This window comes from Poecile atricapillus, chromosome 3 (genome assembly GCF_030490865.1).
Source record: "Poecile atricapillus isolate bPoeAtr1 chromosome 3, bPoeAtr1.hap1, whole genome shotgun sequence".
In the NCBI taxonomy this organism is placed as follows: domain Eukaryota; kingdom Metazoa; phylum Chordata; class Aves; order Passeriformes; family Paridae; genus Poecile; species Poecile atricapillus.
Window position 1 is genome coordinate 55,391,312 of NC_081251.1, and position 14,039 is coordinate 55,405,350.

Consider the following 14,039-nt stretch of genomic DNA (forward strand, 5'->3'; position numbering starts at 1 on the left):
GGTCAGAGTGCCCGGGGCTCCGTAAAGCAGCACACATTCAGATGAAGACTGTATGTTCTCCCCTAGACCGCTGCTAAATTACTGTTAATTGTCGCTTGGCCGCCCTATGCTACAGCCGGTTATTTTGAGGGACGCCACTCCCGCTGTCTGCAGCCCACCACTGGGGCGAGCGCTGGGCAGACGCTTCTCGTTAAGATACCGAGCGCAAGCTGCGCTGGAATCGCGGATCTCCGGTTCCAGGCCGCGCCTCTCGCTGCGAGAGGCGGTCCCGCCACACGCCGGGGCAGCTGAGGGGCAGGGCCGTGCGGCCGCCCATCCCCGCCGCGGAGCGTGCCGGGAGCTGTAGTTCCACGGCTGCACGGCCCTGTTTCCCCGCCGCTTCCCCGAGGGGCGCGGCCGCTCCGCCAGACCCTATCGGCCCCGCGGCTTCCCGGCGGGCAGCACTGCTCGCCCCGGCCGGGCATGCGGCCGCTGCTGCGGCGGATCCTCCCCGCGCTGTGCTCGGCGGCAGCCCGAGCCCTGCTCGCCCGGCGGGCCGTGCCCATGGCGCTGCGGCCGGCGGAGGGAGCGGAACGGGCCGGGGGCGATGCCCGGAGCGTGGCCGGGGTGGCCCCGAAGCACGGTGAGAGGCGGCGGGGCGGGGGCAGGGGGCAGGCGCTGGCGAGGCCCCGCGCCCGCCTCCCTCCTGGGCTGCGGGCGGACGCTGGGGCGTGCGGGGCGCAGGGGAAAACTTCTCAACTTAATTGTGGGCTCTTGCTGATAGGGCTCCGGCGCTTCCCTGCCTGCCCCGCTCAGTCCCTGGGCTTGCCGACAGTGTATGCATCCGGCTGAGCACTGAATCTGCTGCCCTGAAACACTGACCAAACACTAAATCTACCTTTTTTTCCCTCTAAGTTTACTACTACTCCTTTTCTTTTTAGTTCCCTAACTCTGTATCTGACCTGAGTTGAATATTAGCCCCACCATTTTTTCCACAAGAAATACTATTGTTATTATTATTGTTGTTGTTGTTGTTGTTAATTTCCTTAGCTATGCAAATTATAGTGCTAGCCCTGGAGGTTCAAAACGCGTTAACACTAAGGTCATCTACTTCTACAGCAGCTCTTAGCTAAATTGTCTCTAAAGGATTTGTTATTAAAAAGATGAATAGAAAGCAGTGGGTGAAAGCTCAGCAAGAGTCAAGGAGCCCCAACCCTCTTGCCCTTAGGCAAATGGGGGGAAATGGAAAAAGGTCCCTGCTCAGAGAGTTAGGAGAATCCCCTCCTGGCATCCCTTGCCTCCCCAGGTGCCTTTATGGAAAAGGTAGGAGGCCCTGGATCTTGAGGGTCAGGCAGACAACAGTGGAGAAGAAGATTTATCTGGAGGGTCTTCCAGATCAATGCAGTCAACCAGGCGGATCACAAATGCAGGTATTAAGAAAAAAAGACGGGCAGCTGTAGTGGGTGACTTGTTTCTCAGGGTATCTGAGGGCTCCTTGTATGCCGTGTGGACCTACTCCACAGGAAAGTGTGATGACTTTCTGTGGCCCAGGTAAGGGGTATTACCAAGAGACACCCTGAGCTAATTCTGCACACTGGTTACTACCTACTGCTGGCTGTCCAGGTTGACAGTGGTGAGGTTGATGAGAGAAGTACCAGGGTAATCAAACAGGACTTCAAGGCACTGGGTTGACTTGTTGAAGGGATAGGCGCACAGGTGATGTTTTCCTTGATTCCTTTGGTATCAGAGATAAATACCAGAAGGAATGGAACAGAAGGAAAACCCATGTGATCAACAAGTGGCTTAAAGATGGTGGAATTTGGGTTTTTTTTGATCATGGGGAGATTAATGCAGCACCAGAACTGCAGATGATGTTCACCTGTCTAACAGGCAAAAGTATTCTAGATAATGAGTTGGCAGGGCTGATTGAGAAGGTTTGAAGGGGGAAGGGAATGAGACCAGGCTCACTAGGGATGGGTCTAGGGCCTGCATGCCAGAGTTAGGGGTGAAATTGACAGCCGAGCTGAAGTGCATCTCCACCAGTGCCAGCAGTATGGATAAGAAACACAGTTCCAGGAGGAACTAGAGGCCATCGTCCAGCAGAAAAGCTGTGATGTAGCTGCCATCAGGGAAAGGTGGAGGGTGACTGTCATGACTGGAGTGCTGCAGTGGGTGGTTACAGTCTCTTCAGAGGGGACAGGCAAGGAAGGAGAGGCTGAGGTACACCTTCTTTGCCTCAGTTTTCAACAGTAAGGCTTGGCCAGGGCATCTGGCCCCAGCTGAACTGGTAGACAGGGAGGAGAAGCAGAATGGACCCCCTGTAATCCAGGAGGAAGAAGATAGTGACCTGCTTAACCACTTAGATGCTCACAAGTGCATGGAGCTGGATGGGATGATGAGGGATCTAGGGTGATGAGGGAGCTGGCAGAAGAGCTCATTAAGCTGCTGTCCATTATCCATCTTTCATTAGTCATGGCTAACTGGGGAGGTCCCAGGCAACTGGAGGCTGGCCAGTGTGATGCCCATCTACAGGAAATGCTGGAAGGAGGATCTAGGGAACTGCAGGTCTGGCAGTCTGACCACAGTGCCCAGCAAGGTGGTGGAGCAGATCATCTTAAGTGTGATCATACAGCACAGGCAGGACAAGGGATCAGACCCAGCCAGCACAGGTTTAGGAAAGGCAGATACTTCCTGACCAACCTGATCTCCTTTTATGACCAGGGGACCCACCTGGTGAATGAGAATAAAGCTGTGGATCTTGTCTACCTGGACTTCAGCCAAGCCTTCAACACCATCTCCCATAGCACACTCCAGGAAAAGCTGTCAGCCCATGGCTTGGACAGGTGCACTCTTCTCTGGGTTAGGAACTGGCTGGACAGCCAGACCAGAGAGTGGTGGTGAATGGTGCCACATCCAGTTGGCAGCTGGTCACTAGTGGTGTCCCCAGGGATCAGCGTTTGGTCCATTCCTCAACAATATCTTTATTGATAATCTGGTGAGGGGATCAAGTCTACCACTAGCAAATTCACAGACAAGATCAAGTTGGGTTGGAGTGTTGATCTGCTGGAGGGTAAGAAGGCTCTGCAGAAGGACCTGGGCAGGCTGGATCGATGGGCTGATTTCAATGATAGGAGATTCAGCAAGGCAGAGTGCTGGGTCCTGCACTTTGGCCACAACAATCCCCTGCAGCACTACAGGCTGGGGACAGAGTGGCTGAAAAGTGACCCAGTGAAAAAGGACCTGGTACAGGTTTTGACAGTCAGAAGCCAGTTTTCCCAGGTGGCTGAAAAGGCCAGTGGCATCCTGGCCTTGAACAGTTACAGTGTGGCCAGCAGGACCATGGCAGTGATTGTCCCAATGTATTTGCCACTGATGAGGCCACACCTCAACTCCTGTGTCCTACTCAGGGCCCCTCGGTTCAGGAAGGACATTAAGGTGCTGGAGCCTGTACAGAGAAGGGCAGTGGCGCTGGTGAAGGATCTGGAGCACAAGTCTGATGAGCAGCTGAGGGAACTGAGGGTGTTTAACCTGGAGTAAGAGGCTCAGGGGGATCGTATCTCTCTCTCTCTCTCTCTCCAACTACCTGCTCAATTCAGTCTACTCAAAGTGCAATGTTAATTGCTGTAGCTGTGACTTTACTATTGTGAAGAGGCAGCATTTTGCAAAGTGGCACAGGTATGATGCTTTTTGAGCAGAGCAAAGGAAACCTGTAATCTGCAATGTACACCCCTTAGATTTATGCTAGTCCTTGTTCTATAACTGATGCTATCTTAACAAACCCCTTTTGCTCCCAACTGATGATGATTCTGCACTGCTGAATTTTGAGGTTTTCTGCCCCAGCCTGACCTACTTGTCAGTTTCATGGACCTCTGTCTTGTCCTTCTCTTTGATATCTCTTTGGATCCAGGGTTGTTTTCAGTATCCTTGTGGATACCAGAAGCAATCTGCTTTGTGTGAGCTTAAATCTGAATGTTAAGTAATAATTTTATTATTGCTTTAGCATCTGTTTGTTATGCATAGTTCTGCAGGGAGAACAAGTAACAAATCTAAATACTTTTTTTTCCTTTGAATAGCCTGGGGGGATAAAGTTAGGTGTCAGACTACAACCACAGAGTGATTTATGCCTCGCTACTTTAGCCTGGAGTGAATTAGCATTTAATCAAGTTGTTCTTTTATTTATCTTCCTTAGCATAAAGTGATATGTGTAAGAAACATTCCACAGGGTGATAATGACCCACGCTGGATCTGTAATATCAATTTTATACATGTGTAGCCTTGCATGCCTCAAGAACACAATGTACACTTTTGCTGCTGAATTTTCCTCTTAGGCCAGATTTGGGCCATCTGTGCTGGTCATGAGCGGAGCTTTGAAAATGTGTTGTCTGTAGTAATGAGCTGTCCTGGGATAAACTGCAATTCTAAGATAAGGCTCCTTCCACTACAGTAATCCCATTGTGGAGTTGTCCCAAAAGAGTATTGCTGGGTGCCTGATTATATGCCCATTGTTTGCTGCTAGAGAAGATTTTGGTTGGTTTTTTTTTTAAGGTATAACGTAGTATGTCAATATTAGAGTTTATTGATGGAGAAATATGAAGTAGACATAAGGAAAAAATAAGGAAATTACTTCGATGCTCATACTCAGTATTCCTGGGGGAAAAGACCTTTTTAAAAACTTGTTAGTGGACATTATTGTGTCCTGCCTACGTCAAAATATTCTGTGATTGTGGTATTACTCTGAGGTAGAGCTTCATGTATATCTTCATGTACATGCAGGATGTGTTTTCATTTACACTGATTTCCTTATTTAGCTTAAATACTAAAAGTCAGTTTCCAGAATGAGAAATTCAGATCATTGCTGTCTAAAACATGCCAAACTGAGTGGGACATGCAGGAATAATCATCTCATTCCTGAATTATAGAGTCAGCTGAGAACCCTTTGTTATATGTGGAATGATGGGATTCCCTTCCTTCTTCTTCATGCCTCATTTTCAGTGTGTTTACAGTGGAATTAATTTGCCAATATTTGTCTGCACTGAATTTCATATACCGTTACTGTTATCTAAAATGAACTTCATGTGATGTCTGAAGGGTATTATTTTTTATGCTCAGCTATAAGTTTTTGGGGTTTTTTTTGCAGTAACTTCATTTACTTGGAACCAAACAAGACCATGAGTTATTAAAATATAGAAAGCAGAACTGTCTTTTTTTGCTATTTCACATGAAATGCTAACATATTTTTACTGATCTGTTGACAAAGAAGAAGAACAGGATCCTCGTGGGGTTATATGTCAATATTTATTTGCTGATAATTAATGAAATGTTTACTCGGTATCTTGCTTATGGATAATGTATCTTATCTGTTTATATCAAAAACTAAGACCCAGTGTGTTATTTTAAATATATTACAGATGGGCTGGAAAATATACAGCAAAAGAAAATCTTTAAAGAGAATGAGGAAGAAGCACAACAGAGAGAAGAGCCATGTGCTGCTGATTCAGTAGACTCTCTAATGGCAGAAATGCCATTTATGGACACAGATATTGAAGATGAATGTGCGAGTAAGTACATTAAAGAGAAGTAATGTGAAGGCATAGACACATCATGCACTGAGTTCTTGGTCCTACCTGTTGGCATTGACACATGGACCGTGCACGTGGAACATTCTGTATTGTGTATTCCTGCAAACAGGTTGCAGTCCAGAGCCCTTCTCATTAGTAGTCAGTCCTGCAGTACTTGAGCATATTAAGAGTTCACCCTTTTGTTATTCTGTGGAGCAATGAGTCACAGAATAAAGACATTTCGTATGTCAATTCACATTACTGTATGTGGGCTTCTCAGGTTTTGTGAGCTGTCTTTCAATATGTGTATTCCCAGCATGGGGCTGGAAGGACGCTTCTAATTGCACAGTGAGTGTCTGCAGCCTGATCAGCTGATGACTGTGTATTAGGCCATCTGGTGAGAGAGGGTCTGTAAAGGCTCAAGGAAATGAGCTAAGAGAAAAACATTTTTGTGCAAAGGAAGAGCTGAGGACACACACATTTCTTTCACTAGAAAGAAGTCACAGAAGGTGTCTCTGGGAAAGGAGGAGGTAGAGAGCAGATCTGGCTGGGATGATACTTTCTTCTGGGCTGAGTTTGGCTCCTGTGCTATAGGTTAGTCAGTCTTAGTCTACTACAACTTTTTGCTTTAATAATCCTTTGTATTATTGTGTTTTATATTTAAAAAGGCAGAATGCATGGGATTTTTCAAGTTAAATATTGGCCCTTCTGCTCTACAGTCATGTCCATGTTCAAGTGTGTACAATATGCAGGCCTGTAGTCCTGCTGCATACGTTTGCTAAGGGGGGCTCAATGGTTTGGAAACAGTGTGTCTGTCTGTGTTAGCAGCTTACAAACCTTGCTTAGAGGTGTAGGCTGTTATTTCAGGTGTGGTACTTCACTTGTATGGCTTCATTTATTCAGGTCAGAGTTGGATCCCAGTCAGACAGTTCAGGGCATGAACAGAGCAGGTGAGTGGGAAGACATGCTCCAGTCAGTTGATTGAAGTCCAGCTCCTGTTGGTGTCATATTAAGACTATCTTTGTTTAAATGTCTGCATACTGAAAGTAACTTTCTTTTTCTCTTCAGTGCGTGCAACTTCTGAACTAAGTATTAAGAAGAAAAGAAAGCGGACTGCTGGAAGGGAAATTGAAGAAGACATTGAGAGAAAGAAGAAAAAGAGTAAACAATATCAGCCAAATTATTTCATTTCTCTTCCAATTACTAATCCAAAGGTGATAATCTTTATCATACTAATTTGGTATAACCAGAACTACTTCAACAGGTACATGTGTTTATAAAAAGAACAGTGTTTGGTATCGTGCAAAACAATTTTTTTTCAGGTATTTTTAAAGAAACATTAGCAGTCCATTCAATGAGTAATGCTATGTTATGTAACATTTCCGTGAATAAAATTGCTTTTCTAAAAAAGACTGGAGGAAAAATACTTACATTTTTATTCAGTTTGTCAGTCTTACAGATTTCACTGAAGCTGGCTGAAATTTCCCCTCTGTAGTGTTACGCTATTGCCTATTTTGTTGTTCATGTAGAATAAGGAATTGAGACGTTAGTTTTTAAGTTAATAAGAAAAACTCTAGCAATATTTTTAGATTTCTTTATAGATTAAGTTATATTTGGATCTGTTACTGTTTTAACTTGGCAGTTTATAGTTTAGCATTTTCCAGTAAATTGATTAATCTTATTTAAAATTCAAACAATTGTTGTTTTAGTGAGATGTTGTTCACGTGGATTCAGGAAATGCAAAGAGCTCTTTATGAAAATGTATTTTCTTGCAGTTACATGAGTTGTCTCGTTTAGGCAGTAAATGAAAAGGGTTTCTTACATGCTGCAGGTTGTCTCTGGTACATCTTTGATATCTTTCCTGTCTGAAACAAGGAAAGTAGGTGCCTTATATTTAAAAAGTTAAACCCAGCGGTTTAACACCATTTGGAAATTTAGTTTGCAGGTTTTTTTTAATATCAGGAACTATCTCAATACATTTAATTTTAAATGTAGATGAGAATGTAGATGAATTTTAACTCATCCTACATCTGTATTATCAGTTCTCTGAAAAAGTGAAAGAAGATTAAGAAAATATGAAAATAACACTGCAGTCTTTGTTTATTTAAAATATAATATATGAAGAAGAGATAGTAAAGGCTGGTTTTATAAGATCCAGAAAACCTGATATAAGTATTTTAGGATATCTTTTGTGGTATCTTATTCTAAAATATTTTTTCTTCCATATCCATTCAACAGATTCCATGATTTAACAAGTGCAAGAATAATGTAGGGGTTATATAATCTGGTAATTGAGAATTCTTGCTGATGATTGTTACTATACCCAAGGGTTGGTTGAGAAGGTCTTAAGTATGCTTGATTTTTTATGTCATTATTTAGTCATATCATTTAGAGAGGTAAAGAAACAACTCTTTAAACTGAATCTCAGAGCATTTGGGAATTCCAGAACTTTACTAGAAAGTTTTGTTTATACTTGCCTTAGAGATAGAGATGTTCTGAAAGTAGAAAATACACGTTGGAATTTTTATAGGCAATATTAGCCAAAATTCAGACATCTTGTTTCTTGATAGTCAGAGTGAATCTGGTAATTGCTGGTAGAATTTCAGTTGGTAATGCGAAACCTTTATTTTTTTTAAGACCTGATTTTATTCCAGTGAAGTATTTCAAGCATTAATATTACTTCTTCATATTTTATGTAGTAATTTAAGCTTTACACAGAGGACAGTAAAGGATATTTCTGAAACATTTAATCAACTGTTCCTCTTGGAAAATGGAAAGCTTCCATGTTTTCGTTTTAATTGTTTTGAATCTTCAGAAATTAATTTTGAATTTATACTGAACTGGTGCAAGAATACTTAAATGGATTATGATCATTGTATCTTTTTCTATTTGTTTGAGATTTTTTTAAACCATGACTTAAATGACATGTTATTACTTGGTAGGTTAGCCCTCAGGGTTCTCCAGTCTTGACTATAATTACTGTTGATCTGAAAAATTTTTAAAGCTTTACATTTACTTACTAGTAGTATCTTTACAATAAGCAAATCTTATTCTATTACCCTTCAGAATAATGTATTTCAAGTAATGGGAGAGAAGATCTTGAAATTGGTAGTTGAGGCCTTTTTTTGAATTTTTTTTTTTAAAAATTCAGAGGGAGGAATTGTTAGGTGTGATCTGCTTTAAAAAATTTTTTAAGTTATGACATGTCAAGTAAAAAGAAATAGCATGATAGCAGTTGAAATGTAAAATAATACTTTGTAAGGTAATGCAAGTAGCAGGTTAAATATCAATTTATGCTATTTATGACTCATTTATGCAGTGAGGCATATCTTGTTATATAGCATTGGAAGAGTCCTAGTTTGCTTAATTAGATTAGTACACCCAAATGGTAATTTCACCTTAGATTTATTGGAGAAAACAGAACAAATCTGAAATTGTGATATGCATTGTGATGGCACACCTCTTTAACAGCTGTTGTGTTACACTTTGATCACATAACTTCAGGGAAAGCATCTGAAAAATAAGTTTCTGAAATTCAGAAAAATTTAGTTGAGAACCTTTTTTTTCTTTCCAAATAATGTTGATTGTGTAGAGCATTGTCTTTCAGCCAGAGAGGGAGGACATGCTCAGCCTTCTTTTTATTTCACCTGTATCCAAAAGGTAGGATTTTTCTTACTTTCTTGATGGATTCAGCAATAACTTCTCTCTGGAACTGCTAACTGGCTGTCTTTGGACTTAACCTTGTTCTAAAGCCATATTATTTGTTAAGTTTTTAACTTGGTCTCCTAATAAGAGTTTATACAGCTATGAGCCTGTCCATTGGGGTTTTTTGAGTTTTCAACCTTTTGTCCAGTTTTGGAGAGAAAAATTGACATCTCAGAGGTATTAATTTCCTGCAGTTTTTGTGCCATTGGTGCTTGCATAAAAGAATGAGCCTTAAAAGAACATGTGTGGAATACTTGTGTGGAAGTACTACTGAAGGGAGCTATAGGATTATGGGGATGTGGGACTGCTAAACTAAATGCTGAATAATACTGATCTCTTTCAGAGCTAGGGTGGTTTTTACTGCTATGATAACACAGTTCCACATCTGTCTTCTGTACTCTGAAGGACTTGTACACTTACATTTATATTTTTTCTTTTGCCAGCTCACAGGTGCAAATTAAATTTAGAAGCAATGGTTGAAATTTGTAATTAGTATGACACTTATTTAATTTTTAAGTTTTTCATTTTTTGCTTTAGCTTATAAACTTAAATAATCATTCAGTCAATACATTGTAATTAGCGGGGGTCACATTTACCAGTTCTTTGCTTAAATATGGGTTAAATTCCTCCTCCATCTGAGACAATGAAACTGTTATTTATCCAGGATAAGGTCAGTTCTGACATATGAAGGAAGATGGTCTTACTACAATATGATTTATGATAAAATGTTGGTGGAATTTTCGTCATTATGTCCTACACTACTTAAGACACTTGTGGTTTTGTAAATTCCATATCCTGTTTTCTGGCAAGTAGCTTTTGCCTTCCGTCCTCCTCACTACCCTTGCTAGCATCGGTTCCTTTGATTTATAATTTAGTTATATTTATATGACAGTAGTAGATATCTGTGGCTTATTAAGTAAAACTTCTGCATGGCAAAAGTCATCTTAAGAAATTCAGTTCAGAAAAATATGGAACACTCCCATTAGACTGTGGGGTTTTTTTCCCCAGGAAATTTATGTGTTCCTTATGATTATCAGAGCTACCAAAATATATCAGTGCTTTTTTTTTATACTTAAGAGCTACTTGTGCTTATCTTGTAAAAGTAAAGTAATTAGTGAAGTATTCACCACTGAATTTCAAACAAGTAAACAACAAAAAAGCGAGACTGGAGTTTTCAACATGCTTCTTTTAGATTTTATACACCAAAGATGATTTGTCTTTGCTCACTGTGCATTAAGAAGTAATTAATTTCATCAGATGGTCAGGTTTATTTGACTTGATTTAATTGTCACTAACATACTCAAGAATTGTTGCAGGTTTTTAGTGTTTTGTTTTTTAAATTGCTACAATACAACTAGCATAATGCCAAGCACAGTAAACATTCTGGATGCAATTTACAGAGCAGGTATAACCATATAAATAATTTTCAATAAAAAAATTGCAATTCCAGTATTTTTAAAGAGAAAGACTGATGAAGTTAGAACTCTATACCTGTTGCAAGGAAATATGTCTAAATACATTTTAAGGGAGTATATAAATTATATCTGTCTATTGGACAATATGTTCAGAATTGAAAATCAGATCTCTATGAATTATTTACTGAATATTCCGGTTTTCTATGTGCCCAGTCCGGCAAAGATCATTTTTTTCCAGTCACTTACCTTTGCATACCAAGATAGACATTTAGCAGAGTGGGCAGAGAAATTCCTTGAAGAACCTTTTTATTGGTATTACTGGCAGTGTAAAACTGGATGATCTTAATCTGCTTCAGGAGTTTATGATACTTATGGAAGGAAACTCCGATTAAGTGGGTGTGTCCAGTGATTTATTAAGCACTCCATTTGTACCCAGTTTGGGTTCACTCAGGTCAATTAGCACAGCTTTGTTAGAGGATAAAACTTTCTTCTTCTAGAATGGTTTTTACATAAACATTTGTTTTTAGTTGTGTGCTTTCTTGTTCACTTGCATGATGGGATACAGTAATTGTTGTAGTGGCTAACTGCTGTTTCTGTGTCTTTCTTCCCAGATTACTGGAAGTATTCAGACTGTCCAAGATGCAATAATACAAAAGGATCAAAGGCTTTCCAAAGCAATGATTCGCTCTGGCTCATTGCATGTCACCATGCTAGTGATGCATTTATCCAGTGAAGAAGAAATTAGCATGTAGGTGTTCATTACAAATTAAGTTTATGATAGTATTTTTGCTTGATGTGCTCATAGAGAAACCTGCAGGGTTAACTGACACTTTTTTGTTCCATACACAGCCCTAATTTTCTAGGGTTATTGAACGTTTAATTCATGTTGTTTTTAAAATGCTAATCTTAATATTAGCTGTTTTCATAATTTATGGTATGTAATAAGCTCTGAACAAAGTATGTGTTTTTCCTACTGTGTGCTGAACTTGCATGCATAAATCTCATGTTTGCTAAAGTAATTATTTTTAAAACAATGTTTTGATATAGGGGACAGGGGAATTAAAAATCTGTTGAAGTGCAGATTGCTCAAAAGTTAGTGAAAATCCAAGGCAGAATGTAGGAACCATTTGGTAGTCAAGGGCATGCTTCTAATAAGTAGAAGTATTTTGGCTGAAAGCATTTGACACACCTAAAAATAATGAATAATCAGCATATCTAAATCAGTTGCCTTGTTTCTGCACATTTGTTTTCTTCGAATGCTGTATCCTTGAGATCTCTGTACTCCTACCTGTCCTGTGAAGGTGCAAATTTGTCAGCATCTTCAACAGTCTGATCTAAGGGGAGAGTAACAGCCAGGAACAGAGAATAAGAAGGCAAGCAAAGGATACTAGATCTGTTAGATTGCCTCCCCTCTCCATGTGCCTGGTTAATGAGTAAACTGTGATAGCACCTGAAAATTGGTGAGAACAACCACCAGGTGTTTCTATGAGGTTTTTTTTTTTTAAGGGTTTGAAGTACAAACTTTTAAAAAAAGGAGCGTGGGATAATACCTCAAAGCACATGTGTGTTTTGTACATGTACTCATGTACTTCATGAGTATTTTTTAAGAGTCCAAAACAAATATTCTCAAATTCAGGATATTCTGCTACTCTGTGGGCCCCTTCTCAGCTTTCACTGTCTGAATGCTACCAAAGCACTGACTTACAGAGTTCTTCTCTGCCTCTCCCAGCAGAACTCTACAGTCCAGGCACTCAGAACTATCCTCTAGTCAGCAGCAGCTTCCTCAGAGATTCACCCTTTCCCTGACCAGATGCCTCCTATAGGTTTCTAGCTCAGCTATCCTCAGGTATTCTAGATTGCATGTTCTTTTAAATGAGATTTTTTTTTATAAAATATCATAACTGATGTTTTTTGTTTCATCTTTTGGGAGATCTCAAAGAGTAAAATGCTGAATTTGCCTTTTTCTTGCTTCACCCATTTTTGATACCAGGTTAATGGAAAGAAACCAAGATCCAGGCTGGTAAAAGAAGCTGTGTGTAATGTAGGGGGAGAGTAATCTCTCAAAGTGCAGCTAGTCAACTGGGCATCTGAGAGTTCACAGATCCTTAGGTTTGGATCCATTAAGTTACTTAGATATCTACAATTTTTCAACTGTGTTTGCACAATAGTGCCTCTGTCTATACAGAAATGAAATGTGTTGAATGCTATTTGAAGTCAAATGCGTGATAAGAATGTGCTAAACATAACATTCAATTCAGCACAAAGCCCTTTGTATGGTATTTTAGTACATACAGCTTTCACACTGAAAATGGAGGATCTGTATTCTAGGCCGCTCCTTCTAAGGGAATCCAGACCTGCAATTCCCATGTGAGTGTCCTAATTGACTGTGGTCTAGCTTTCATGAATACACTGAACATCTCTTTTTGTAGGACTGTATGAAATCATGAATGTGAGATTTTGAAACTAGAATGAAAGAAAGCAATCAAGAGTCATGACAGCACTCCCTTCAAGCCAAGAAGTTCTACTCTCTGCTCACTGTATGCATAGTCATGGGATCAGATGCTAGAAATCAGGATGTGCTTACTTTTGTAGTAAATTCCTGATTATGTAATTATAGTGTCAAGTTTTTCTTGCTAGTTTTCTGTCAAAGACTCTGTGAATCTCACCTTTGCGTTACAAATAACAGAACTGACGGAATTGTTTGGCTTTTTTTGCAAGATCACTTTTTCTAACAAGTGATCAAAATTAAAACTCAGAAATTTCTACAAAGAAACGTCATGAATTTTAAGTGCTACAATATTTACATTACAACAATATAGAAAGAAAACGGGCACTGCTTCTATAATTCTAGCTTGTGTTCACTTAGAATATGCTGTTTAATTATTTTTTTTATTTCCTTTTTGACTTTAGATCAAAGTGCTTGTTAATTTTTTGGGTGTCTCTGTGGATTAGTTGCACTGAGTGTAATTACTAGTTGGCATTGTAAATACTATTTGGTATGGAACAACAAGAAAATACCACTGTTACGTTTTTAGCTGTTAACTTCAGTGGAAATGTTTGTCCTTGTGCATTATTCTTACAAAGCAATTGTTAGACGTTATGAAGTGGTTGATAGAATACAAAAGGCAAAATGGCTAGAGTGAGATGACAATCATTTTTCTGCATATTTTACTGTTTGCAAGATTATAAATAAAAAGAAAAGTAGAACTAGATCTTTGATGCTAAACTGAAAGCACACTGCACTGCGTGGATTGACCTTTCATAGAACTCATTTGGTGTACCTGGGCTGGTCAGTGAGTTCTGCAGCAGACCCTACAGCATGGAAATATAAATCTCTGTTCATCTGAGGAACAGAGCTTTCCATGGACTTTCTGTGGACTAG

General features: G+C 40.1%; 1 protein-coding gene across 2 annotated transcripts in view; it reads left to right on the forward strand.

Annotated features, from left to right (window-relative positions):
• The first annotated feature begins 341 nt into the window (after nucleotides 1-341).
• Nucleotides 342-14,039, forward strand: part of AKAP7 (A-kinase anchoring protein 7) — an 81,523-nt gene continuing 67,825 nt past the window's right edge. For both annotated transcript variants that reach the window (XM_058835782.1, XM_058835783.1), the window contains exons 1-4: nucleotides 342-622; nucleotides 5,388-5,537; nucleotides 6,606-6,751; nucleotides 11,269-11,405. In XM_058835782.1, coding sequence (XP_058691765.1) covers nucleotides 463-622; nucleotides 5,388-5,537; nucleotides 6,606-6,751; nucleotides 11,269-11,405 — 593 coding nt within the window. In that variant the 5' untranslated portion in view covers nucleotides 342-462. The remainder of the gene's footprint in view (nucleotides 623-5,387; nucleotides 5,538-6,605; nucleotides 6,752-11,268; nucleotides 11,406-14,039) is intronic.